Source organism: Polypterus senegalus, chromosome 16 (genome assembly GCF_016835505.1).
Source record: "Polypterus senegalus isolate Bchr_013 chromosome 16, ASM1683550v1, whole genome shotgun sequence".
In the NCBI taxonomy this organism is placed as follows: domain Eukaryota; kingdom Metazoa; phylum Chordata; class Cladistia; order Polypteriformes; family Polypteridae; genus Polypterus; species Polypterus senegalus.
In genome coordinates, this window is record NC_053169.1 from 841,369 (window position 1) to 866,404 (window position 25,036).

Here is a 25,036-nt window from a genome sequence, read left to right on the forward strand (position 1 = left end):
CAAACTGTCCCAATAAAAAAAGTTTAGAAAATGAATGCTGTTTAAGATGTTGATGTATGTTGTAACTGTTATGTAAATTGGACAGGTCCCACCAACATTTGTAGTGATACCACTCATTTTTGCACAGCTTTTCACTAAGTTTAGTTGACCTGAAGTGACATTACTTAAGATTACGCATGTCTCTTTCTAACAGTTGGGTCATTTGGAGTGTGGTTTGGTGAAGCACAGGATTACACAGAATTTGCAGAAGAAAAAAAGTAATGCTTAGGGAGAAGATGTTTATTTAATTTCTAGTCAGTTTTGACTTTTGCTTGTATTGGTTTATATTTTTGTTTGACATAAGCACTGTTATTTGTTGCAAGTTTTTGATGGCTGTGGCCATATTATATATTTTAACAATATCCACTAGCAATCACTGCCATTATTACACTTGACATTAAAGTGTGGGCCATATTTAAGGCACGCAGTGTGGCATAGTGGTTAACACTTTGGACTTCAAAATTGTATCTTGTACATTAAAATCCCTCAACTGATGCTGTGTTACAATGACACAATGTCACTTTACCTGCCTGTGCTATAATTGGTCATTAAAAAGGAATTAAACCAATTGTATCTCAAATGCTGTAAGTCACCTTGGATAAATGTGTCGGCCAAATAAGTAAATAATAAGATAGTGGCCTGCATATCCAAACACTATCTCTTTGGGTTAAAATAACAATTTAAATTTGTGTTACTCTTCTCTCTATATATTTAATGTTAGAGAAAGACAAGACCCTTCCAAGATGATTTTAGTTTTAGATTCTGTGCTTTGTTTTCTAGACTTAGATTTTTGTTTTGAATTTTGGTCCAGTCATTTCGTTCTTACTTTACCGATCACTAATACTCAGACCTTTTTGCCACTTAGTTATTGTCTGTATCTCAAAGTGTATTCATCCCTTGGTCATCCCTTTAAAATCCCACTGGGCACTCTCTTTCACCACATAGTGTCCATAACAAGCAGGACATGTAGGCTTTGACATTGAATTGATTCTATAAAATATTACAATTTAATATTAGTAGAATTCTTTGGAAGCACTCATTCAGACATAAAGGTTCCAGGTAGATGGGTATTTGTTTTTATATATATATTTTATATATATGTGTGTGTGTGTATATATATATATATATATATATATATATATATATATATATATATATATATATATATATATATATATATATATATATAATGTATGCCATTCCTCTTTTTTTCCAGCTTGCTTCGGCACTTGATCTGCCACTTTTGAGAATTAATCAAGCAAACAGCCCTGACCTTCTCAGTGTCTCTCAGTTCTACTCTGGAGAGTTGGTTTCCTATGTCAGAAAGGTATGAACAAAAATTATCACAATAAACATGCTTGAGTATTAGGAAACCAGAGTATGGGTGATGTCATGAAATGAAGTAAAGACAAAGGGGATTTTAGAGGACTAAGTGTGAGAAGTTGGGAGCGAAGGCTGGAGTGGTTTTATAAAAATTCCTTACACAGGAGACCTGTAGAAGTATGTAAAATTATGCATTTAATAAAGTATGTATATATATATATATATATATGTATATATATATGTATATGTATATATATATATGTATATGTATATATATGTATATGTATATATGTATATATATATATATATGTATATATGTATATGTACTAGCTTCAATTTATAAGCAACACACTGAGTTACAGCTAAAATAAACTAAACAGTTATTTTTATAGAGAGTTTGTAATTATCTTCCAATCAGAAAAATATGGATTAGGTACCAAATAATGTATGCCAAATGGCTCAGTAGAAATTTTTGCACGTCCTGATTTATGTTTAATAAAAAATGGTGAATTGAATTTAATTTGGTGAGCTATAATGGGCTGATTGGCTAGTTGTTGGTTAGTGATTTTCTTTTTCTCCTTCATGTCAAATTGAAATCAATGCCATCCTATCATTATCAAAAAATTATATTTGGAAACTGACAAACCATTCCTGATTTCTTTTCTTATGACTTAGGTACTACAGATCATTCCTGAGAGTATGTTTACATCTCTTGCAAAAATTATTAAACTGCAAATCCATGACATTATGGAAGTACCAACTCGCCTTGACAAAGACAAACTACGAGATTATGCACAGTTGGGAGCACGTTATGAGGTGTGTCTTGATCACAACTTAGACATTTGCTGTGTATGATGCAGGATTGTTGAGAAACATTTTTAAGATTTCTAAATTACAAATTTTTTGGCTTCCGTTAAAAAAAAAATATATATATATATATATATATATATATATATATATTTTTTTTTTAATGGAAGCCAAAAAAATTTGTATTGTTTTTACAAGGACTTGGACATAATTGTGCAATTACCAGGAAGCTAAAATAGCCAAGACCTAAATGGCCCTGCACTTTGACAAGTTTTTTTGGCAACGTATTGTGAATTGTTCATATATTTTGTCCAGGGAGGAAATATTCAGAAGATAGTTAATATATACATTTAGTTTTACATTAATATTGTATGATCAAACATTGTTCTCTAATGAGATTCGGGAGGCAAAACACACAAGAAAAAGTAAGAACTTTCAAAGCTCCTATAGAGAGAAACTGAGTGCAGGATTTTTGAGTAAAGCCATTCTTTCATAAGTTGATTATTATGGTTAAAAAGGAAAAAATAAACATTAAACCTTTTTAGGACACCCCTATCTCATTATACTAATCTGGTTCTAGACTTAACATTGGTATTCTGACCTTGTTAGACTTACGTTATAGAAGAAAAAAGAGAAAGGGAAGTCTATCTGACAGACTGCCTGTAGATTGTGACATGTTAGCAAAACAACCCAACGTAACAATTCTGTGACACAAACCACTTTGGAGTCTCTGTGACTTGGGTCCTCCTATGGCTTCTCTTTCGCCAAAACTACAATTATAAAAAGCGAAACTCTGCTATCAAAACACAGAGCAGGTTACAAGGCATAAAGAAGTGCCCTCTTATCCATATTTGACTCCAAAGATATAAATATAGATGGTAAAAAATACAATAGTGAGTTACTGTAGTTATATCTACTTTGTAATATAGTGGACATTTCTTCCTCAGAATTTACTTTCCATGCTCTTATGGACTCGGATAACCTTCTGTTTTGTAGATGTACCCATGCTGGTAGGATTTTTTCCCCTGTCCATTTTATCTTTTTAATGTTTTGTTTCAGGGGAACTGATTTCTTATTTGTATGCAGTTTTATCAGCTGCCAGGACATACACTTATTTAATAATATCAATATATTTATTTTAAACTAAAAGTGTTTTATTTTTCATCAGAAAGTATTCAGGAATCATCTTATTAAAATTACTGAAAACTGTTTCTAATATTAAGCATAATTTAGAAATGTGTTCTGTATTTTGATGTTAAAAATCATTATTTTTATCCTTATCTGCAATTGTGGCTTGTGTACACATTGAATTTTATATGTACTGCATATATTTTTTTAAAAAACTGACACACTTAAAATTACAAACTTCATCTTCTGTTGATAGTAGCAAACAAATGTTAAATCATTAATATGACTGAATGAACGGCTATGCACTATACACTAGCACATCGCCCTATATATTTACAGCAATTCTGTGAATTGTTATATTAGCACAGAGTTCACTGTAGCCTTTATTCTCTTAAAGACTAAGATCTTTTAGATTGTTGCACAGTATTTGAGTTATTCCAATTATGTTGTAAATTTCTGTCTTTGAACTGTACATACTGTCTAGCTGCCCATCTGTTTATTTTCTTTTTCATACATATACTGTATATTCTTTTTCTTTCCAGGTTGCCAAATTGACTCATGCCATTTCAATATTTACTGAAGGTATCCTCATGATGAAAACCACACTAGTTGGTATCATAAAGGTAATCAGTTTTCATAAAATTTAAATCTTGGTGATATGTTTTATAAATAGATCACTTACCCTTTATTTTTTTTTCTTGAGCCAAGCTAGTTAAGTTCTCTCCCTCCAGTCAAACTATAAGGCCTCCATTTCAGATGTGGATTGCTCTTTTTCCTTTCATGAGCCCACTTCAGCTCCTAGTGCCTTTCAAGGAAAGCCTGATGACCTAATGATTGTATAGTTTAAAAATTAAGGCTATTTTATGGAGCACATCTCAGTTATAAGGCCCTACCTAAGTGAGTAACATTATTATTTGTACCTGCCCATGCCAAAATGAACAGACGCTATGTGTCTCCTAGAATTGCCACTGTACTACTTATGTTTGTGTAGAGATTTTTTAAACACTGTCTGGAGGTGGTTCCTTCTTTGTACCCTATATTTGCTGGGATAGGCTCTAGTCCCCCAATTACCCTGCTCAGGATTAAGCAGGAATGGAAAATTGTATGGTACTGTTTGCCACTGCACCGCTCATTGTTGTGCATAGATTTTTTTAACACTGTCCAGGGACTGTTCCAATCTTGCACCCAGTGCTTGCTGGGATAGACTGCAGCTTTCCAGTGACCCTGCTTAGGATAAGCAGGTTTGAAGATGGATTGATGAATGAGAGAACAAATGTTTGTCTTCTGTGTGATGAATAACATGGTAAAATAACTATTTTTGAGTTCATTTTAAAGGTGTTTACTTGGTCTTTTTTTATCTGTAACTGCCAAGTGGTGAGAAGTCGTTTGTTGTGATCATGATGTAATGTAAAGAAAAATTCTAACTGGAAGGCAGAAGCAGAAATCCAAGTATTGGACTGAAAAAAGAAAAACAGGAGTGATTGAGAAGTTTGGTGTTTTTGTAGAGTTAGTTGGGCAGCCTTATTACATGGAGATGTCTAAATATATGTTCATACATCATGGACATCTGGATCAAAGAACAAAAGTAATATTAGATTAAATACTAATCTTTTCTGAATGAAACTATATGGTGCTTATCCTTTTATCATTCTGCCTGCAGTTATGACATAACTAAAGAGTAAGTTAATGTAAAATGACAAAAAGCAGTGCTTTGCATATCTGACTGCTATATTCAAAAATAAGCCTGTGTTCCAGCAAGTTTTAAGATTTGGCTATTTGCAGTTCTTTTTCATACAAATGCATGATTTTAATATTTAAAACACTGACGCTTTTTATTTGCATATATATTTGTCAACCTTGTCTTTTGCATGCATTATTTATAATCCTTGACACAAAATGTGTTATATGCAACAAAGAAGTAGACAGCACTCATTCCAGTGTTGAACTTTCACCTGTTCTTCTCATTCTGTACACTGTTAGATTCTGTATGCTCAGAATCATTTCCTGTAAACAAGCATTGTATTATTTTAAGTGTAAGGCTTTTTTGAAACATAATTTACTTCTCTTTTTTCTTTTCAGGTGGATCCAAAACAGCTATTAGAGGATGGAATACGAAAGGAGTTGGTCAGAAGAGTTGCTTTTGCACTGCACAAGGGTCTTATCTTTAATCCGAAAGCTAAGGTATCCCAATAAATCAGTGTGTGTTTTAATTAAGAGCAAAATTATTAATTTTTTAATGCCTGCAATGATTGTAGTAACTACAGTATAAATACTCTGAATAACAAACACTTTTCTGATATTTCTCTAGACTAGTGAATTAATGCCAAAGCTGAAAGAAATGGCTGCAACCATGGATGGATTTTACCGTTCATTTGAGTATATTCAAGATTATGTGAGCATCTACGGGCTTAAAATATGGCAAGAAGAAGTGTCCCGCATCATAAACTACAATGTAGAGCAAGAATGCAATAACTTCTTGAGGACAAAGGTGATCATTGTTTTTACAATACACAATACACACAACACAAAATGCAGTACTATTCCTCAAATGATAAAATCTTCACCTCATACTTAAAATTACTTTAAAAAATTACTGTTAAACATGAAAACACCCCAAAGTACCTAAACCCATGACGCATAATTTAAAAGATGAAGATCTAAATATAAAAGTAAGAAGAGGATTGTACTTGATCCTGTCCACTCATTAACAGATCTCACTACCGTTCTGTTTTCCACTATAACTGCACAAATTAGGATTCTCCTTCAAAAAGTTTAACAAAAAAACTATACTTATTAGAAGGTAACTAAGCAAGAGAACCCATTTGTAGGATATGTTAAGATAGAATGGTGGTAGTGACTTTTTTTTTGTGTGTTTTTAAATAGCGTACCCTAGTGGCTAAAGCATAGGACTTTAAAAGGCAAGATTGTCAGTTTAATTCTCATTTCTGGATCCATGTACAGTATGACTTGAGCGGTGGGTCTTTGACTTGTTTAAAAAATAAACAAATGTAACAACATGTCCCTAATTAACCTTGCAAATAAGGAAAAACGGTTTGCATTAATGGATAACTCTCATGGCCATTAGGTCCCAAAAATCCAACCTCGTTGAAAAAATTGAGCAAAACTGTGGTCATGCTTCACATTCAATAGTTAGGAAAGGTAATCTTAGCGCCTGTCTGCAGTGGTCTCAAAATAATTCAGATTAGTAGCATGTATGACTGCAAGTCAACAGTATGAATACAGTTCATAAATACATCAATAATATTCTATAAATTTCACTGTTCTTAAATAAACTATCATGATATCTGTACTTTTCCATGAGAAAAACAAAATGGCTTGTAAGCTGCAAGCCTTAATGTCTTCTAGTGTGTGTGTGTGTGTGTAACAAGGCACGCAAAAAGGTTATTGGTGCTTCTGATTCTGAATCTAATGTCTTGTAGTTGTCCATTTAGAGTTTACATTTTCTCTTTGTGTCATGTTATATTTTCTCTGTTTATTCCTACAGTACATCCCCAAAGGCGCCCAGATTAGGTTAATTGGTGATTCCAAATTTGTCTCATGAGAGTGAGTGAGTGTGTAAGTGAGCTCTGCAATGGACTGGTGCTCCTTTCTGCCTTACACACAGCTCTGCCGGGCAATGGGCTCTGACCGCTTGCATCCCTAAACTGGAATATTTGAGAATGATGTGTTTAGTTAACCATAGGAAGCCTCTATATACAATTTTTACACATTTATCTTTTGAAAGGTGACGCAGATGTACATTTTTGCTTTATATATTCACATTTCATTTTTTTTTCCAGATTCAGGATTGGCAAAGTGTATACCAATCCACTCATATTCCTATACCTCAGTATCCACCTGTGGATGAATCTGCGACATTTATTGGTCGGCTTTGCAGAGAAATTCTAAGGATCACTGATCCCAAGTATGTAATATATTATTTAAAAAAATCTATCAGGGTAGTATTTCATTTACAAATCTTTATGCAAGTTAACATGTTTTGTGGAATTTTTAGTCAAATCACGGCCAAATACACAAAAAAATTACTTTGACAATCATGTTACGTTATTTTCAAAATGTTTCCTTTTCTTTTTCTTTACTTCTTTAACACACTACTTCTCCGCTGCGAAGCGCGGGTATTTTGCTAGTTGGTTTAATAAAGCAATTTGGATAAACAAATAGGTAGAAATGCAGGAAATACCTTTCATATGTTGGACTTTTTTAATGGTCTGTCTCTCTGTTTGGGACCTTTTGTGTTACAACTCAGATATATTGCCCAAACACAGCTACTACCATTTAGTCATTCCTTAATGAATTATCAACAAATCTAACACACATCTTTTTGCCTAATTTCAGAGTGACTTGCTACATTAACCAACTGAATACGTGGTATGACATAAGAACTCATCAAGAGGTCACCAATAACCGATTGTTTTCGGAGATTCAGAACACACTAGGAACATTTGGTTTAAACGGCCTGGATAGACTTCTCTGTTTTATGATTGTCAAGGAGCTACAGGTAACCTCAAAACTTTACACATTTGCTTTGGAATGTTCACATTACTTGTTCTTTTAAACAGTTTGATATTAAAACAAACACAAATTAATTGCTAAAGCTCTAATTTAATTGATAGCATATGATAAACTGTCATTATTTAACACATGGAGAAAGCACTTCACTGCTTAACAAAGATTGTTTTACTGTGAAAAGCTTGCCTTTTAGGTTAAACAGCAAATCACGTCTGGCCTAGTGTGAGTAGAGGTGGGTCTGAGAATGAGTGTACCTTTCAGTGGAGTGACTTTCTGCCTCAGGCACTCCCTGTTACCCTGTACTACAAAAGGCAGAATACTCTGCTTAAAGATTTTTTTTTTTAATTTGTTAGTTACTCCATGAATTCTGTAGTTAAGGCATACAAAAAAATGTAATGTGTTTTTAATGAGAATGACAATAAAAAATGTTTATGGTATAATAAAAGCCAGTGGTGATCAATACTGTAAAATAGGAAACAATATGAAAAAACATGTGCCAGTTATCTAGTTGTTTGCTCACAACATTCAAAACGCATGCATTTTTTTTTTTAAAAGTATTGTTAAATAGACACTTCAAGAAAAATCAGCACATGTTATAAACAGGAGATAAAATGCACATGGAGTTGAGCACTGCATTTGCAGTTAGAGGTAAATACCACAGAATTTTTTTTTTTTGTTATTTTTATTAAATTAAATGAAAGTGAAAGATATGGTAATAGACTCCCGGGTATTAAAGGCTATGATGACAATTGTCATTTTTCAGAATTTACTACCAAAGTCTAATAAATGACTGGCTCTTCTGGATTAGCTGATACATTGATGGCAAGTAATGTCCTTTGATTGCATAAAATGTTTGGATTGAACTCCACAGGCTACGGGTTTCCTTCAGGATCAAGTTGTTAAACAATGACCTAAGCTTAGAATGTTTGAGTGAGTACTGTAGGCATTTGATCTTAAATTAAATGAGATGAAAGATGTGCTGTTAGTTGATATACCACATGCCAAACATATTATGTAAACCGTATCACTGTGCTTCGAAGTCCATTGTTTAGATAATGTTAAATAGTTTTTCTTATTGTAGCAACATTCATCTTTTGTTAAGATTAAGATTGTTTGTACACGTCCTTGAGGCAGGCAACTTGAAAAATGATGAGTTACATTTATTTATTTATTTTATTAGTCATGCATTTGTTTTTCCATATGTTTTGGGTATGCACTTGGTCCAATTACATATATTTAACTCTTTACCAGTAGTTAGCATTTATTGTTTGCTTATGTGTGTTTGTGTCAACTATGTGAAAGTAATTACAGACAGTGAAAAAGTACTTGGGAGAAAAATAGTTCAGGGTAGTCAGTTTGAATGCATCTATCATTTGCCTTAAAAAAAAAAAAAAAGTCTTAGTGTTCTTCATTTCTAGGGAGCTGTCTTATTTATATTCTGTAAGACTCGTGTTGGCCTGTGTTGAACATCAGTGGCTGTATTAAAGATAAGTGGAAGGATGGTTATAACTAAAATAACTTATCTGTTTGTGAAATTTGCAGATTTTTCTGAGTATGCTTCAGAGGACAATCCTTAGAGACAGATATTTACTCGACATTTTAAGAGCACTGATGAATGCTGTGTCTCCTGTGAAAGGTATTGTGGGTAAGTGCAGTATGAATACATTCATACATATTATATGATTAATATACATTTCAAAACTCAGACTATAAACTCTGCACATGTAAGTCCTATTAACTAAGAGGAAATTGAGTAAGTCAGTTTCTCCAACCCAATTTGACATCTCTGTGGTCTGCTTTGGTGTGAGGGAAAAAATGGATACGTTACAGCAGCATTACTGTAGTCACGCCTGGGCCTGGTGGGCCACAGTGGCTGCAGATTTTTCTCCTAACCAGTTTAGAAGACAGACCTAGTTGATAATATATGGTAATTTATGATCTTAACAGATGCAAGTAAACACATAAATAAACAGCGTTGTTATTACATTGAAGTAAATTGCACTATATTTTCATCACTAACCTAAAGGTAAAAGTTAGACTTACAATTTTACACGTTAAGTAAACTGAGTGTTTTTTTTGTTTTTTTTTTTTGCAGCAAATGCTTCTAAAGTTTACTCTACAGCTGTCATGAAAACTCAGAAAGTTTGGACTCCTTATTTAGAGGCGATCCAAAAGGTAACCATGTTAAAAATACTAAGAGTGGTTGGAAACTATAGCTGTACGGAAAAATACTCCAAAAGTGCTCAATTAACTTAGTACAGGTTTGGACACTACAATCTTCCTTTACTTATTCATTAGTTACTTGTTGCCAGATCACACAGACACAGTTAACTACCCACAGGGCAGCACCTTGTACATGTTTCGCAGAACAATCAAATAACTTCAGGTAATGGCCAAATCTTTACAGCTTCATGGGACAGCATTGCTTTGCAGAATGTGAAGATCTTCTGCAGTGTTTACTACATTTCATTCGGTGACATGTATCACACATCAATTTACAGTGCAAGACAAAACCTTTCTTTAAGAGCCATTTTAAAATGGAGATTTCACTGCATTGCTGGTCTGAAAGTAATATCTGTGATAATTGTGTTTAAAAACTACATATAGCACAAATATGGAATGTCATTTATGAAAAAATGTAAAATTAAGTAAGACATCAAATTTTTATTAAATTATCAAATTATTATGAAATACAATGTTATAGTTTATTATTATTATTATTATTACAGATTTTATTTCAAACAGGCCTCAGATGACGATATTTCATAATCATTAGATGGCTCTTATTTAATTATAAATAATTATGAATTTTTAAATTCTTTATTGACTCATTTATATATAGTTTAGCATAAAATTATTTTATAATTGAAATTTAATTTCATTTTGGAATAAATGGTATTCCATAAAGAGACAGTAAACAAATATATTTACATTTTCATACATACATGTATATGCACACAAAGAGTTTTACAGGGTCGTTATTGCCACCTGCATAGAGTACGGTAAAACTCTTAAATGGCATGGGCAACTTGTTGCCATAATTAATGGGTATAACTACTTTACCTCGAAAGTTCTATCTTTAGTACCTAAAATAGAGCCTGTGTCCCAACTGTAACCTGTCCTGGTCCATTCACTGACTGGCACACTTGTCCACACTAGATTTCTCAAATCAATTCATATCTCAAATGTCGTGAGATAAGTGAGGACATGTGGACAGGGTTCAATTGTAATGGGCTCACCATTAGTGTACAGTCTAATGCCTGATTAGTCACTTTAACTAACACAATATTTCTTAAAGTCCCCTTGAGAAGATGCTTGCTTTCCCAAAATATGGGATCATAACAGGAGTTGCTATACTCTGTAACTCGGTGATTGTCTAATTTGAGAAAAAGTGAAATATAAAGTACGATTCTGTTACGCTTGCCTTGATTTCTTTAGAAACATCAAGATTTTGATCAGCTTGTTTAATAAAGCTTAACTTATTTGAGAGATGCATTAGTTTGTGGGCTTCTTTAAAAGCTCCATCTGGGTTGATGACGTGCTTTTTCATTAAACATGTGTGCTTGAAATCATTCTTTATTAATTTACTGTTGTAATGGTCTTTAAATTGGTTAAGTGATAAATTTTGCAATAATCTCAGTGTTTCAACCTACATAACTTCCTTCGATGGCCCAGTATCCATTAAAACTGAACGCTTTATTCCAAAATTCCCATCACATACCCCATACATATCCGTCAAAGTTGTCTGAGTTTTTACTTATTTAAGTTCTTACTTATTTAGTCTACCTTAATTTTTTTTTTTCATTATTTATCATTTTTAGGTTGGCCAAATGCAGATTTTGAGACGCCAGATAGCTAATGAGCTAAACTATTCCTGTAAATTTGATTCTAAACATCTGGCAGCTGCCCTGGATAATTTAAACAAGTATGTATCATGGCATTCTTTTGTCTAATTGTGCTTTCAATTAAGGTTTTCCAGCCTGATTATGGAGTTAAGATCTCAGTTTTACTGTAATGTGCATTATTATGTAATTTTAATGTTATATCTTGTATTTTAACCATTAGTCAAATATAACACAAGTAAACACAAAATGCAGTTTTTAAATGATGGTTTTTATTATTTAGGGAGCAAAACAACCCCAAAGAATAAGAAATCAGGAAGGGGGCAAATAGTTTTTCACACCACTGTATATACAGTATAATAAGCATTACAGTATGTTGTTACCTTTAAGTTAGCATTAGGTTGTGCATGTATTTGACAATTTTTTGCATTCTATGAAATGCACTGCTATTTACTTTCAGGGCTTTGCTAGCTGACATTGAAGCCCATTACCAGAATCCTTTGCTGCCATACCCAAAAGAAGAAAACACTCTTCTTTATGAAATCACAGCATACTTGGAAGCAGCTGGTTTAAATAACCCATTGAATAAAGTAAGTGCAATTGATCACCGTTTGACTGAGTGACAAGGGCAAAAAAGTGGAACATTGTGTTGCTAATTATGACCATAGGAGAAGATTGAATGATGAAAGCCTTCTCTGTTTGGTCATCATCTTTAGACAGAATGGAGACTCTTGAGGCATTCTACTGTACTAAATAGACGCAGCAAGAATAGCCTCAGAATTGTTAAAACTATTGAGAAATCAACAGAATATTTTATCCTTACCAAGCTAAGGCTACACCAAGGCTGTTTACTGCAACAGTCTTGGATGTTTCTAAAAGGTACACTGGTCAAGCTGCCAGTTTTTCCACATTTTAAAATGTATTTAAGAGCTCATGTGTCTTTTGTGTCTCGGCAATTGCTGTTTATCACCCAATCTAGCAGAGGCACCTGTATGACATTACTACAGTAATTGTGTGAAAATGCTGTTGGCTTAGCTTGGTATTTGAAAAGAAACAAATTCCACTTTAGAGACTATCTTGCATTGGAACTTGAAAGGCAGAGACAGGTTAAATTTGTTGGGTATCCAACAAGATAAAGGTGTAGTAAAAGATGACATGAGACATTTATAAATTTATCAAGAAAAAGTAGATTTGGTCTGTTTTTTCGTATACTGTACTGTATGATGGCAATTTAAATGAGAACTTTCCATTCCTGTCGTTACTTTGGTAATTCACAAATTAAAAGTTAAAATAAAAAAGAAAACCGCAGGTCACAGGAATTTTCAAGAATTTTAAACACTAAAGAATAAAATAACTCTGTATAATTATTATTCCTGCTGTTGGTTTTTTTTTTTTCAGATTTATGTCACAACAAAGCGACTTCAGTTTTTCCCTTTGGTGAACTTTCTCTTTCTGATAAGTCAGCTCCCAAAAATGCAATATAGCAAGAACCAAGGTAATGTATTTATTTTCTTATTGTATTAGCAATGTGTGATGTATTTAAACACATCAATGCAAAATTAACATTATGAAAGAGATTTTATGGAATGTTTCCCATTCCAAAATTGTCCCTAACCCTATGCCAGTGATGCTCGGGTAGACTGTGCTTCTCTGTGTCAGTGAACTAGAATGAGCAAGTTCAAAATATGGATAGATGGATGTTTTATTGTTTATTTTCAGTTAGGACCTCTCAGGGTAGCATTGTCTCCATTTCCCACCGTTTACTGCATGCTAGTAACTATATAGTAAAGTGTAGAATTCTTCTTTGAAAAAGCTTTAAGGTAATATGCATTGGCTGTATTTTTAACTTTTTAAATTGTTACCAGAAAATCCATATTTAATTATTTTTTGTTTTTATCAACTAAATTTCAGGTAGGACTAAAACTGAATGTGGTGAACAGTAACAATTATGGCCTTTTCTTAAAAATTATTCATCAGTACAAAGTTCTGCAGCTGTAGATTTGCAGCATACTTCACAAAGGACATTTTTTGTTTGGCTGTTGATCCTTTTTTCTTAATTGCAAACTATACTTTCTCCTATTTTTAGTTCCAGCAGGACTCAAATGTGACAAAAATACCACTGACTACATTTTTTCCTGTTTTTGAAAAATACATTTTACTTGTTCAATTTTTATACATTAAGCTTATCCCTACATCCGTTGGAAACAATATAGGCAGATCAATTGCTGTCCAGCCAGTTAATGTTTATTTTATCACAGAACAGCCCACCCTAAGGGCTTTTACAAAAAGTGCACATGATTGTAGTTTAAAGCAGCTAGGCCTGAAAGAGCAATATAGAAACATTAAAAAATATTAAACCACAGGGAACTAAACAATGGAAATAGGTGAAAATAGCTATTGGAGGTAATTGACAGTAAAAGTAGATAAACATTACAGTAGAGTTGGATTTGTTAAAAGGAGAAAGAGACTGTTAGACAGATTGATTGATAAGTAGGGGAGCCACAGCACTCTTGTCAATGTTGACATTCTTTAAAAAAAAAAAAAAGAAAGAAAATTAGTTTCAGTTTTGAAGACTGTCTTTAAATTGCCTTACATAGCTTTTAAATAAACTTAACAGAAAGTGTTCTGCAATTGTTGCACGAAAGTAGTCCTGTATCAGTGTTGTTATAGACGAGTGCTGCAGTTCTCCCCTGGAGGGCAGAGGAATGGGTCTTAAAAAAATCCATTAGTTACACTGCATCTAGTCCCGAGGCTCCAAATAACTAAATACAACAAAGGTTATAGTCATGCTAAACTAAAAGTTCCCAATCACTTTGATTGTCTTACAAGCACACAATAGTTATTATATCTAAGCACAAAGCTAGTATGATCTATAGTCATGGCACTATACAAGCATTTGGTTTTGCATTTGCTTAACTCCCATCAGCTCTCAAACTGTTGCTTACTGTACACACTAAAAGCACTCAGCCCGTTCGTAGTCATGTCAAACTCCTGTCAAATGCACAATAAATCTAATAGCATTTCTGTTACGAGCTCTACGCTCTTGTTTACATATTCTATTCAAACACTGCATCAGATCTAAATATTCCTATTTTAAGATGCCACACAAATTCGATATAAAAAATGTTACTTTCACACCAATACCTCAGGGTAAAGTGATGTGAAAGACTCACTGCCAGTTATCGCAAACGCTTGATTGCAGTTGTTCCTGCTAAGGGTGGCACAACCAGTTATTAGTTTAGGGGGCAATTACTTTTTCACATGGGGCCATGTAGGTTTGGATGGTTTTTTTTTTCTTAATAAATAAAATCATCGCTTAAAAACTGCATTTTGTGTTTACTTGGGTTATCTTTGTATAATATTTCAATTTGTTTGATGATATGAATCATTTTAAGTGTGACAAACATGCACAAAAATAAGAAATTAGGAAGGGGGGGAAATACTTTTTCATAGCACTGTAGTTTATTATAATGAGTAATCAAAACCATTTTTCCCCTTTTAGGAATGACTTGTAGAAAACCTACAGACCCAGTAGACTGGCCTCCTCTTATACTTGGTCTCCTCACATTACTGAAGCAGTTTCATTCTAGATATGCTGAGCAGTTTTTGGCCTTAATTGGTCAGTTTATTCGTTCTCTCATGGAGCAAACCACAAGGTAATTCTTTCTTTAAGGTTATTGATATTTTGAATGTGTTTACATTTTACACTTGCTGTGCCAGCCATCTAGAAAGGGTTGAAATGTAAGTAATCAACATAATGTAAGTAAGTTAATGTTTGCAGTGCATTGTCTATTGGAATGTATTTTGTAAAGTGTGTAGTAATAAAATGCACTGCATTTTTCATTCCAACAGGTGGTGCATTACAAACATTTGTAGTAATAAATTGAATTACTTCAAGTGTTTGTGATGTATTATATTAGGCACAGGTCTCTTTTATATGCGATTTGGTGTGGGATTTATAAAAGAAGTGTGAATGTTTGTGACGTGTCATCTGCTGGAATGACAAATGCAATGTATTTTATTCTTACAAATCTGATGCGCCATCTGGTAGAGTGACAGAGACTTTGCATCCAGACAGATACGCAGGCATTTATCCTTTTGTTACGGTGGATTTTTACTTAGTATTTTTGTTTACAAGGGTGGTGTAGTGGTGCATTGCCTAGCTGTGTTGCATCAAAGATCCAACATCCTGGTTTTAAATCCCAGACCAGTTACTGTCTGAACAGAGACTCCATGTTCTCCCCATGTCTCCATGCCGCCTTTTTTTCCTCAATACTCTGGTGTCCCCCTTAATTCTCAAGATACGTGTGTTAGGTTAATTGACTATTCTGAACCGGTCCCAATATAGTTAAATATGATTGTGTGTAAATGAGCCCTGTGATGAACCGTCGCATTGTCTAGTCCCTGGATGGTTTATGTCTTGTACTTAGTGTTGCTGGGATAGGCCATGGCTCACTGTGACTATGAATTAGATTATGCTGGTTTGTAGAATTTTCTGTTATGTTACTATAAAGAATTACACAATATTGTGACCATAGTGAAAGTGTATTTATTGTAATTTAATGATTCTTGACTGTCTTTAAAACAATGTTGACAATTTATATTCCCTGAATATAAAATTTAGGAGCTAAATGTTGATTAAAAATGTTCACATTAACATTCACGTGAAAGTGATGAATTCTTCTTAAAAAGAGATGTCCCATGATGGGAATTTAAGTGATGTGATAACTAACACTGTATTTGTTACACATATGTAATTCTTTAGTCAGAAGATTCCAGAAATGCCATCAGATGTCATTGGAGCCTTAATGTTCATGGAAGATTATGTGCACTATACAAAACTTCCAAGAAAGGTAAGATGTCTATAGATGGCAGATGTTAATAATCACTGCACACATTTTGCTTTTGGTTATCCCACTGAGAACTTACAGTAGCAGGGGTGTCAAACTCAGTTTTGTTGAGGACTATAAATACTGTAACACTTTTTATATAGTGGATTCAGAAAGTTTTCAGATCCTTTCATTATATGTGCTTTTTATTGTGTTGTAGGTTTAATTTGAAATCAATAGATTCTCTATTTTTGCCCATGATTGTACAATCAATAACCCATAATAACAAAGTGAAGACATTTTTTTTCCAGAAAGGTTTTCATATTTGTTCAAAATCAGAAACTGAAATCCAATCATATAAATCCCTCATATAAAAATACAAACCATGAAGTCTAAAGAACTGTCTACGGACCTCCACAATCAAATTGTTTTGATTTCGAGCAGGACATTGGGATAAACCCATTTCTAAAGCTTTGAGTATTCCCAGAAGCACAGTAGTCTCAAGTTTCATTATGGAATGAAAGACGTTTGGAACCACCAGGACTCGTCCTAGAGTTGGCCGTCCAGCAAAGCTGACTAATCTGGCAAGAAAGGCCCTGATAAGAACATAATGGTCACTCAATAAAGCAGTGTGCCTTGCTGGCTTGTAACTGTGAGTGTCAGGTGTAAATAATTAAAGGGCACTCTTTATTTCTTAGGAGACTGCATTTATTTTAATTTGTTTAGTGATGTCCTTCACAACATCTACAATTCTGTAATGGCCAGTGCATTTTTTCAGCACTGTGGTGTGCTGGGCCGGTAACATCACTTAAGTGAGGCCCACCAAATCAACAAGCTAATTAGATAGATAGATAGAAATTAAAAAGGAAGGCTCAGTTGTAGGACACACTCTGGACCCCCAGGAGGAAACCGAGAAGGAGAGAATGATAACAAAACTGAGTGCCATTATAAAATATGTTGCACATCCTCTCCATGACATTCCAACACTGAGGACTTTTAGCCAATGGATCATTCAGCAAAGGTCTGTCAGAAAATGCACCTTTATACCAACTGCAACTGCACATTCAGAAGCGCCTTTTTTTTTTTTATTTTTAATTTTCTTCCTTTTAGTCATTCTGTTGTGAGTTCAGAACATTGTGTGTGTATATAATATATATGTTGTGGCGGATGGCCAGGACCCATGCCCGGCCGGGACACCCCTTTGACACTGGGACTGGGGGAGCAGCCATGGAATGCAAACTATGTCCCCCAGAATGCGTGGTGGAAGCCCTGCTGGGTTACATCAGGGCTACAGGCGTGGGACTTAAGGGCTCAGTGGCCACCACCCGGAGGAGCTACACGGCTTAACAAGCCTGTGTGGGCTGGAATGCAGCCACACCCGGAAGTGTAGCCTAATTAGGCCAGTTACCACCTGGAGCACTACCGGGTGGGCTATAAAAGGAGCCTGCAGGCACTACTCAGGGAGCCGGGGTGGGGGGGAGAGAAGAAGAAGAACGATAACGATGCTTGCCGGGAGAAGTGGTGGTGAAGACCCATTTGCTTTTTGGGTGCTTTTGTGCTTATGGGACTGTGCTGTGCCTGTGGGACATTGTGAAAAGGGGAAGACGTGCCCATAGGCGAAGACAATAATATTATTTGTACTCATGCCTCCCTGTCTTTGTGCCGGGTTGAGCGCCTTTATAGCGCCTTTTCACAATGTATATATACTAGCTGTTTCCCTGCAGCTCTGCCCACATAGTAGTGAAACAGGACAAACTTTAAAAATCAATAAACAAACGCTCCAAAATGTGGCAATAGATAGAATGACTCGAATGGAGACTGGTGGGTGTGAGTGAGGAGGGGTCTGCCCAGCTCCCCACTCCTGACGTCACGCGTCCCCCCCATATATATGTATATGTGTGTGTGTGTGTGTATTTCTTTATTTAAAGAACTTTTGTAAAAAGTCTAATTTCCTCCCTTGGGACAAATACATTTCTATCTATCTGTCTTTCTATCATTATATACAGTTAAAACCTATATGTGAACCTTCTGTTAAAGGAAGCTTTAAGAAAGCTGTTGTTGCAGGCCATATGTAACATATTTTAAATATTGATGAAGCAGGATGCTGTAAAAAGGTTCAATGGCTGGGTTTGTCCCATAGGCCTTGAGTTTGACATCCCTGAATTAGAGAATTGGCCAAAGAGCAGGTAACATTTTTCAAGATACCACACTGTATGTGCAAAGCAGTACAGCGAAGCATTTTTTTCTTGATCAAATGTTTAAATTTAAAGTTTGTATGCAAAACTCAAGCAAGCATAACTAGCAGCATGTTACAGAATTTGTTCTTTTTTTTTCCAGGTTGTTGAAGCTCATGTGCCAACTTTCATCATTGATGAATTCCGAACAATACTCTGAGTCCAATTCAAAAAAGAAGCAATGCATTATTGCTGTAAGAGATCAGTATGACATCATTATTTGTAATGGAGTTGGACTGATTTCTCTCTGTTTTCAAGCACTTGTGTAATGTAGGAATCTGAGTTCACATTTCTAATGTATTCATTTGAATTGACATTCTAACTTTGTATTATTGTAACATGTAAATTTTCCTTAACATAATGTAAGCAAAGTTAGTTACCAATATAAATAATTTTTTTTTTACTAAAATGTCCTCTATTGTTTAATAACTTTATCCACCAAACTATTACTTTATAACTCTCTTACCATACAGTATGTTTTCAATGTCGTAATCAAGGCCATCCACCATTCCAGTCTTTAGCAGATCCTTGTACAGGTGCTGGTCATAAAATGAGAATATCATGGCAAAGTTGATTTATTTCAGTAATTCAATTCAAAAAGTGAAACTTGTATATTAGATTCATTCATTACACACAGACTGATGTATTTCAAATGTTTATTTCTTTTAATTTTGAGGATTATAACTGACAACTAATGAAAGTCCCAAATTCAGTATCTCTGAAAATTCGAATATTGTGAACAGGTTCAATATTGAAGACACCTGGTGCCTCTCTCACTCTAATCAGCTAATTAACAAAAAACACCTGCAAAAGCCTTTAAATGGTCTCTCAGTCGAGTTCTGTAGGCTACACAATCATGAAGAAGACTGCTGACTTGACAGTTGTCCAAAAGACGACCATTGACACCTTGCACAAGTAGGGTGTGTTACAAAAGGTCATTGCTAAAGAGGCTGGCTGTTCACAGAGCTCTGTGTCCAAGCACATTAATAGAGAGGTGAAGGGAAGGACAAGATGTGGTAGAACAAAGTGTATAAGCAATAGGGATAACCGCTGGTACCCTGGAGAGGATTGTGAAACAAAACTGTGGAGGAGATTCACAAAGAGTGGACTGCAGCTGGAGTCAGTGCTTCAAGAACCACCAGGCACAGACGTATGCAAGACATGGGGTTCAGCTGTCGATTCCTTGTGTCAAGCCACTCTTGAACAAGAGACAGCGTCAGAAGCGTCTCGACTGGACTGCTGCTGAGTGGTCCAAAGTTATGTTCTCTGATGAAAGTAAATTTTGCATTTCCTTTGGAAATCAAGGTCCCAGAGTCTGGAGGAAGAGAGGAGAGGCACAGAATCCACGTTGCTTGAGGTCCAGTGTAAAGTTTCCACAGTCAGTGATGGTTTGGGGTGCCATGTCATCTGCTGGTGTTGGTCCATTGTGTTTTCTGAGGTCCAAGGTCAACGCAACCGTCTACCAGGAAGTTTTAGAGCACTTCATGCTTCCTGCTGCTGACGAACTTTATGGAGATGCAGATTTCATTTTCCAACAGGACCTGGCACCTGCACACAGTGCCAAAACTACCAGTACCTGGTTTAAGGACCATGGTATCCCTGTTCTTGATTGGCCAGCAAACTCGCCTGACCTTAACCCCATAGAAAATCTATGAGGTATTGTGAAGAGGAAGATGCAATACGCCAGACCCAACAATTCAGAAGAGCTGAAGGCCACTATCAGAGCAACATGGGCTCTCATAACACCTGAGCAGTGCCACAGACTGATCGACTCCATGCCACGCCGCATTGCTGCAGTAATCCAGGCCAAAGGAGCCCCAACTAAATATTGAATGCTGTACCTGCTCATACTTTTCATGTTCATACCTTTCAGTTGGCCAACATTTCTAAAAATCCTTTTTTTGCATTGGTCTTAATTGATATTCTAATTTTACGAGATACTGAATTTGGGACTTTCATTAGTTGTCAGTTATAATCCTCAAAATTAAAAGAAATAAACATTTGAAATACATCAGTCTGTGTGTAATGAATGAATCTAATATACAAGTTTCACTTTTTGAATTGAATTACTGAAATAAATCAACTTTGTCATGATATTCTCATTTTATGACCAGCACCTGTATATGATAAACCTGCTTTGTTCATCCATCAGTTTTGAAGCCCACTTATGCTGAGCAGGGTTGCAGGGAAGCTGGAGCCTGTCTCAGCAAGTTTCAGGCACAAGGCAGGACAACGCACTCAAATACAAGCATGCACTAGGACCAGTTTAGCAATGCTGAGAGTACGAGTCCAATTCCAGTACCAGCAGACACGCGCTTGTCTTTTCTTGGGTGGCCTGACTAAAGCACATAGGGAAAAAGTGCACAGTGACACATGCAGGCAGCTAATGGGGTTGCTTTTTCCTTCTCAGGCAGTTACTGTGGAGAAAAGTACAGAAATGTAATTTATTGAACAAAAATGCTAAAAAGGATCACCTACTCATAAAAATGTTAGAAGGTTTAAGTTTTGTGAATTTCACAATTCATAAAGTCTAAACAGTTCTAAACTGCACCCAATAAGTAACCACATAGTTATTCATCTCCTGTAATATGATTATATCCTCACTGGTGTAGCCAAGTGGTTATAGAAGTACTGTACCAGAATTAGTTCAGTGGAGATCACCTGTCTGGGGTTTCAATTGACCTGAACGTGGAAGGGCCAACATGTGGTGGGTCTTTATGGCTGTCTGACTTACAAAGCGAAAACAAAAGGGCACAACATGCAATACAATATAAAAATGCAATAAAAAGTGATAAGTTCCAAGTGGTTGAATACTTTTTAGAGGTGCTATAGAAATGGGATAAATAATAAAATATTGGGATAATAATAAATAACGTCTGTGCCTATTGCTGAAGTCACCGGAGAGCAGTGTTATCTGGGAAGGGGGTTGTTGAGACGGATTCTGGGAAATGAAATGGGGTTTTTTAATCGAATTTTGTATTTATTGCACAAATAAATTCAGGTGTGCAAAGCTTATAGAGTCTTACCCAAGACAACTCGAAGCTGGGATTGCTGTGAAAGGGGTTTCTACAAAGTACTGAATTAAGCGTCTGAATAGTTCTATTAATAAGACATTTCAGGGTTTTTTTTTTCTTCAATAAACGTGCAGACCATTTTGAATTCTTGTTTTCTCTTTGTCATTAGGGGTTATCGAGTAGATTGGTAGTCAAAAATGGCAAATTCTTCCATTTAAATTTCAACCTGCATCACAAAACTGAGCAGAAAGTGAAGGCATTTAAAATTTTCTCAATCCACTGTGAAGATCGCTATGCAAAAATAAACTTAATTGAATATAATTTTATTATTTGTGAAATACATTTTTGCAAAACATTTTCAAACTGAGTGTGTATACAAATTGTATTGTATTTTAGCAGCATTATTCAAAACGAATATTTACATGTAGTCCCGCACAACGGCACTAGCGTCACATTGATGAAGTCACCGGAGGGCGGTATTATCTGGGAAGTGGTCGGCAACGAGGATTCTGGGAAATAGAGTTCACTTTTTTTTTAATCGAATACTGTGTTTATTGCACGATGTACGCTAAAAACTACAGTTACCAGAATACAAGAAGAACCACGCTCGCGCAACAGTCACCAGCCGCGGAAGTTGAACGATGTGAACGAAGAGTACCTGGAGAAAAACCAAAAACAATAAGCGCAAATGAATTAACTTTTAAGAGTGAGTATTAGGAAACGTTTTTCGGAAGGTGACTCAAAATTTCAACAGTGAATGTCCGTAAATGTTTATACTTGTATCCCAAGTCTTTGCTAATAGAGTGCATCTTCTCAGCGTTATAAATCCAAAACATTGCAAATACTCGGCTGCCAATTTTATAGAGATAGGAGTATTGTAGTGCAAGTTAAACTAGTACTTTCGGCATTTAAGAGCTGAATGTAAAGTAGGTAAAACTGAGTTTGGCTGATTCGTTTTCATTTGTTTCATGGTCCTATATTATTTTCACAATAAAACAAAGTTCTTTTTAAGAACATAGGTACCTTTTGTTTGCATAAATTTGCAAGTGTGTCGAAATGAAATGATTGGTATTTCTGGATGGTTGAGGGTGCTTCCCTGTTTAGTAAGAATAATCATTTGCATTTAATCATTAAATTAAAATTCTTTTGCAGTATTTTTCTACAATGCTTGGCTTTAGTCGTACAGTTTGTTCTTCATTATCATCTTTGGAAACATGTCAGGCCTACCTAAACACAGGGATTGACCTTGCAACCAATCTGGCCCTCGAGTTAACGGAAGCTGGAGGTGAGTAGACATTACAGACTTCGCGAACAATGTTGATATGAAGGGGAGGATTTTATTAGTTTAATGTCCAATGAGATTTGCAGTGGACTGAAACGCTGTCAAGAATTGGCACCAGCAACCTGTCTAATGCTGCGGAGATTAATCCTGACCCCTGAACTGTATTATCGGCTTCAAGAAATTGCAGGAAAGGGCAAAACTCTGACAGATCGAGTGAGGTATTCAAGATAAGCATTGAATTTTAGTGCTCCTTTATATTTGCTGGTTTCTGCAACGATATGCTTAAGTTCATTCAGAACCATAACATTGAAACTGGGGATAGGAAAATCAGTAGTTGACAGTTTTATAAAAAGTGAGAAGCCTAATGTAAACTTGATTATTTGGCAGTTAATAGGTCATTCAAAGAAAGCAACAGCAGTTAACAGGATAAATGAATACGGTACAGCTAGGCAGAAGCCCATCTTGGCTACCAGCCACTGAAAACCTCACTAAACTTGTTGCAGAGGTGAACAGATTTTTACAGTTTCCTGTTTACAGAACACAACATGCAAAGTCCTCACTATCAACAACGATAAAACCGATTGTAATTTGCTTTAAAAACAAGAGATGAGCAGGTAGAGCTCAGGATGAAAGGCGGTACAAACATGTCAGGCAATCATGCCACAAGTTGAAAGTATGGAGAAAGAATCAAAGTGCTGAAGATTTAAATCTGTGAAACAAAATTGAGATAGTGTCATTGATTTGGGTACGTGCAAATGCTGTGCTGAATCATTCATCTTTGTTGGTGATATAATTAATGTTTATCATATGGGGATTAAAGTTGATACAATAGAGCAGTGGTTCTCAATCTGTGGGGTGGACCCCCCAGGGGAGCACAAAGTAACAAAAAGGAGGGGGGCGAAGATGTGAAAAAAAGAAAACCAGAATCAAAAATATGACAAATACATCTATTGAAACCAAAACAAGTTAACTTAAACTACATTCTGATACTAGACAAATAAATATAGAATTTGATAAATGTCGATAGATGTTAAGTATACTGTATATAATAAAATATGCATCTTTGATATATCATTAATTAAAAAAAGAACAAATTAGTATTACTGGGCTACTTTCAAAAAAAGTTAGGGGAGCGCAATTAAAACTGTTATGAAAACTCGGGTTGCAAATACTTAAAGATTGAGAAACGCTGCAATAGAGTGTTACAATATTTTTAATCACAGTGCATCATTGGTACTGCACTCAAACTAAAATATTGGGTTATTTCACAAAAGTATTGATTTATTTTGCAACAATTATTGCATTATTTTGCAAAAGTATTTTGAATGCCTGCAACTTTTTTGTTCAGTTATAGTCCCTTGATTGCAAGGTACGTGTTTTCTTCACCTCTCCCACTATGCTGGCAGCAGCAGGTTGGTTCTTGCCATATAATTGGTGCTGCTGTGATGATCGCTGGCTTCCTGGTGATCCTAAACAATGCAGATTAAATTTACCCTTTAACACGTACAGGATTAATGCATACCTATGATTTTTGTTCACTTTTTATCACTAGATTGCACTATGCAAGTTCTTAATCTATCCCTCACTAGCAGTCGTGGGACGGCCAGATTGTGTGCATGCATGTTGATACTGATCATACCACGCAACATCTTTTCTGTAATAATGCAATAAGTTTGCAAAATAATGCAATATTTATTGCAGAGTAATGCAATGCTTTTGTGTAATAATGCAATTCTTTAGCAAAATAATGCAATTCATTTTTGTTTTAAGGCAGGAATAAGCATCTGTATGATACATTAAAGATTGTATCTTCTTTTTTGTGGGTGTGTTGATTTCATATTCCACAGATATGGTGCACTGCAAAGATTAGCACTGCTGTAAAGATTGCTGTTCCAAAAGCTTGGTTCACATCTTAGTGTGTCCTTCATTATGTTTTGTTAAAGTGAAGAAATAACATGAAGTGTGTATATATACAGTATATGTGTGTGTGTGTATATATATATATATA

The 25,036-nt window shown here is 35.1% G+C and overlaps 2 protein-coding genes across 3 annotated transcripts in view; both read left to right on the forward strand.

Moving 5' to 3' along the window:
• The window catches only part of washc5 (WASH complex subunit 5), a 44,595-nt gene extending 25,336 nt beyond the window's left edge, over window positions 1-19,259 (forward strand). Inside the window, exons 14-28 of the mRNA XM_039738134.1 lie at window positions 1,256-1,366; window positions 2,038-2,178; window positions 3,840-3,920; window positions 5,377-5,478; window positions 5,606-5,785; window positions 7,098-7,222; window positions 7,654-7,816; window positions 9,370-9,472; window positions 9,923-10,002; window positions 11,649-11,752; window positions 12,130-12,259; window positions 13,068-13,164; window positions 15,172-15,325; window positions 16,435-16,522; window positions 18,836-19,259. Of these exons, the coding sequence (XP_039594068.1) occupies window positions 1,256-1,366; window positions 2,038-2,178; window positions 3,840-3,920; window positions 5,377-5,478; window positions 5,606-5,785; window positions 7,098-7,222; window positions 7,654-7,816; window positions 9,370-9,472; window positions 9,923-10,002; window positions 11,649-11,752; window positions 12,130-12,259; window positions 13,068-13,164; window positions 15,172-15,325; window positions 16,435-16,522; window positions 18,836-18,892 (1,716 nt within the window). The 3' untranslated portion in view covers window positions 18,893-19,259. The remainder of the gene's footprint in view (window positions 1-1,255; window positions 1,367-2,037; window positions 2,179-3,839; window positions 3,921-5,376; window positions 5,479-5,605; window positions 5,786-7,097; window positions 7,223-7,653; window positions 7,817-9,369; window positions 9,473-9,922; window positions 10,003-11,648; window positions 11,753-12,129; window positions 12,260-13,067; window positions 13,165-15,171; window positions 15,326-16,434; window positions 16,523-18,835) is intronic.
• A 3,019-nt stretch (window positions 19,260-22,278) lies between these two features.
• Window positions 22,279-25,036, forward strand: part of nsmce2 (NSE2 (MMS21) homolog, SMC5-SMC6 complex SUMO ligase) — a 32,016-nt gene continuing 29,258 nt past the window's right edge. Inside the window, exons 1-2 of one of the 2 annotated variants that reach the window (XM_039737920.1) lie at window positions 22,358-22,452; window positions 22,899-23,031. In XM_039737920.1, coding sequence (XP_039593854.1) covers window positions 22,911-23,031 — 121 coding nt within the window. In that variant the 5' untranslated portion in view covers window positions 22,358-22,452; window positions 22,899-22,910. Of the gene's footprint in view, window positions 22,453-22,898; window positions 23,032-25,036 lie in introns of both variants that reach the window. The other variant, XM_039737919.1, reaches the window with a different exon arrangement.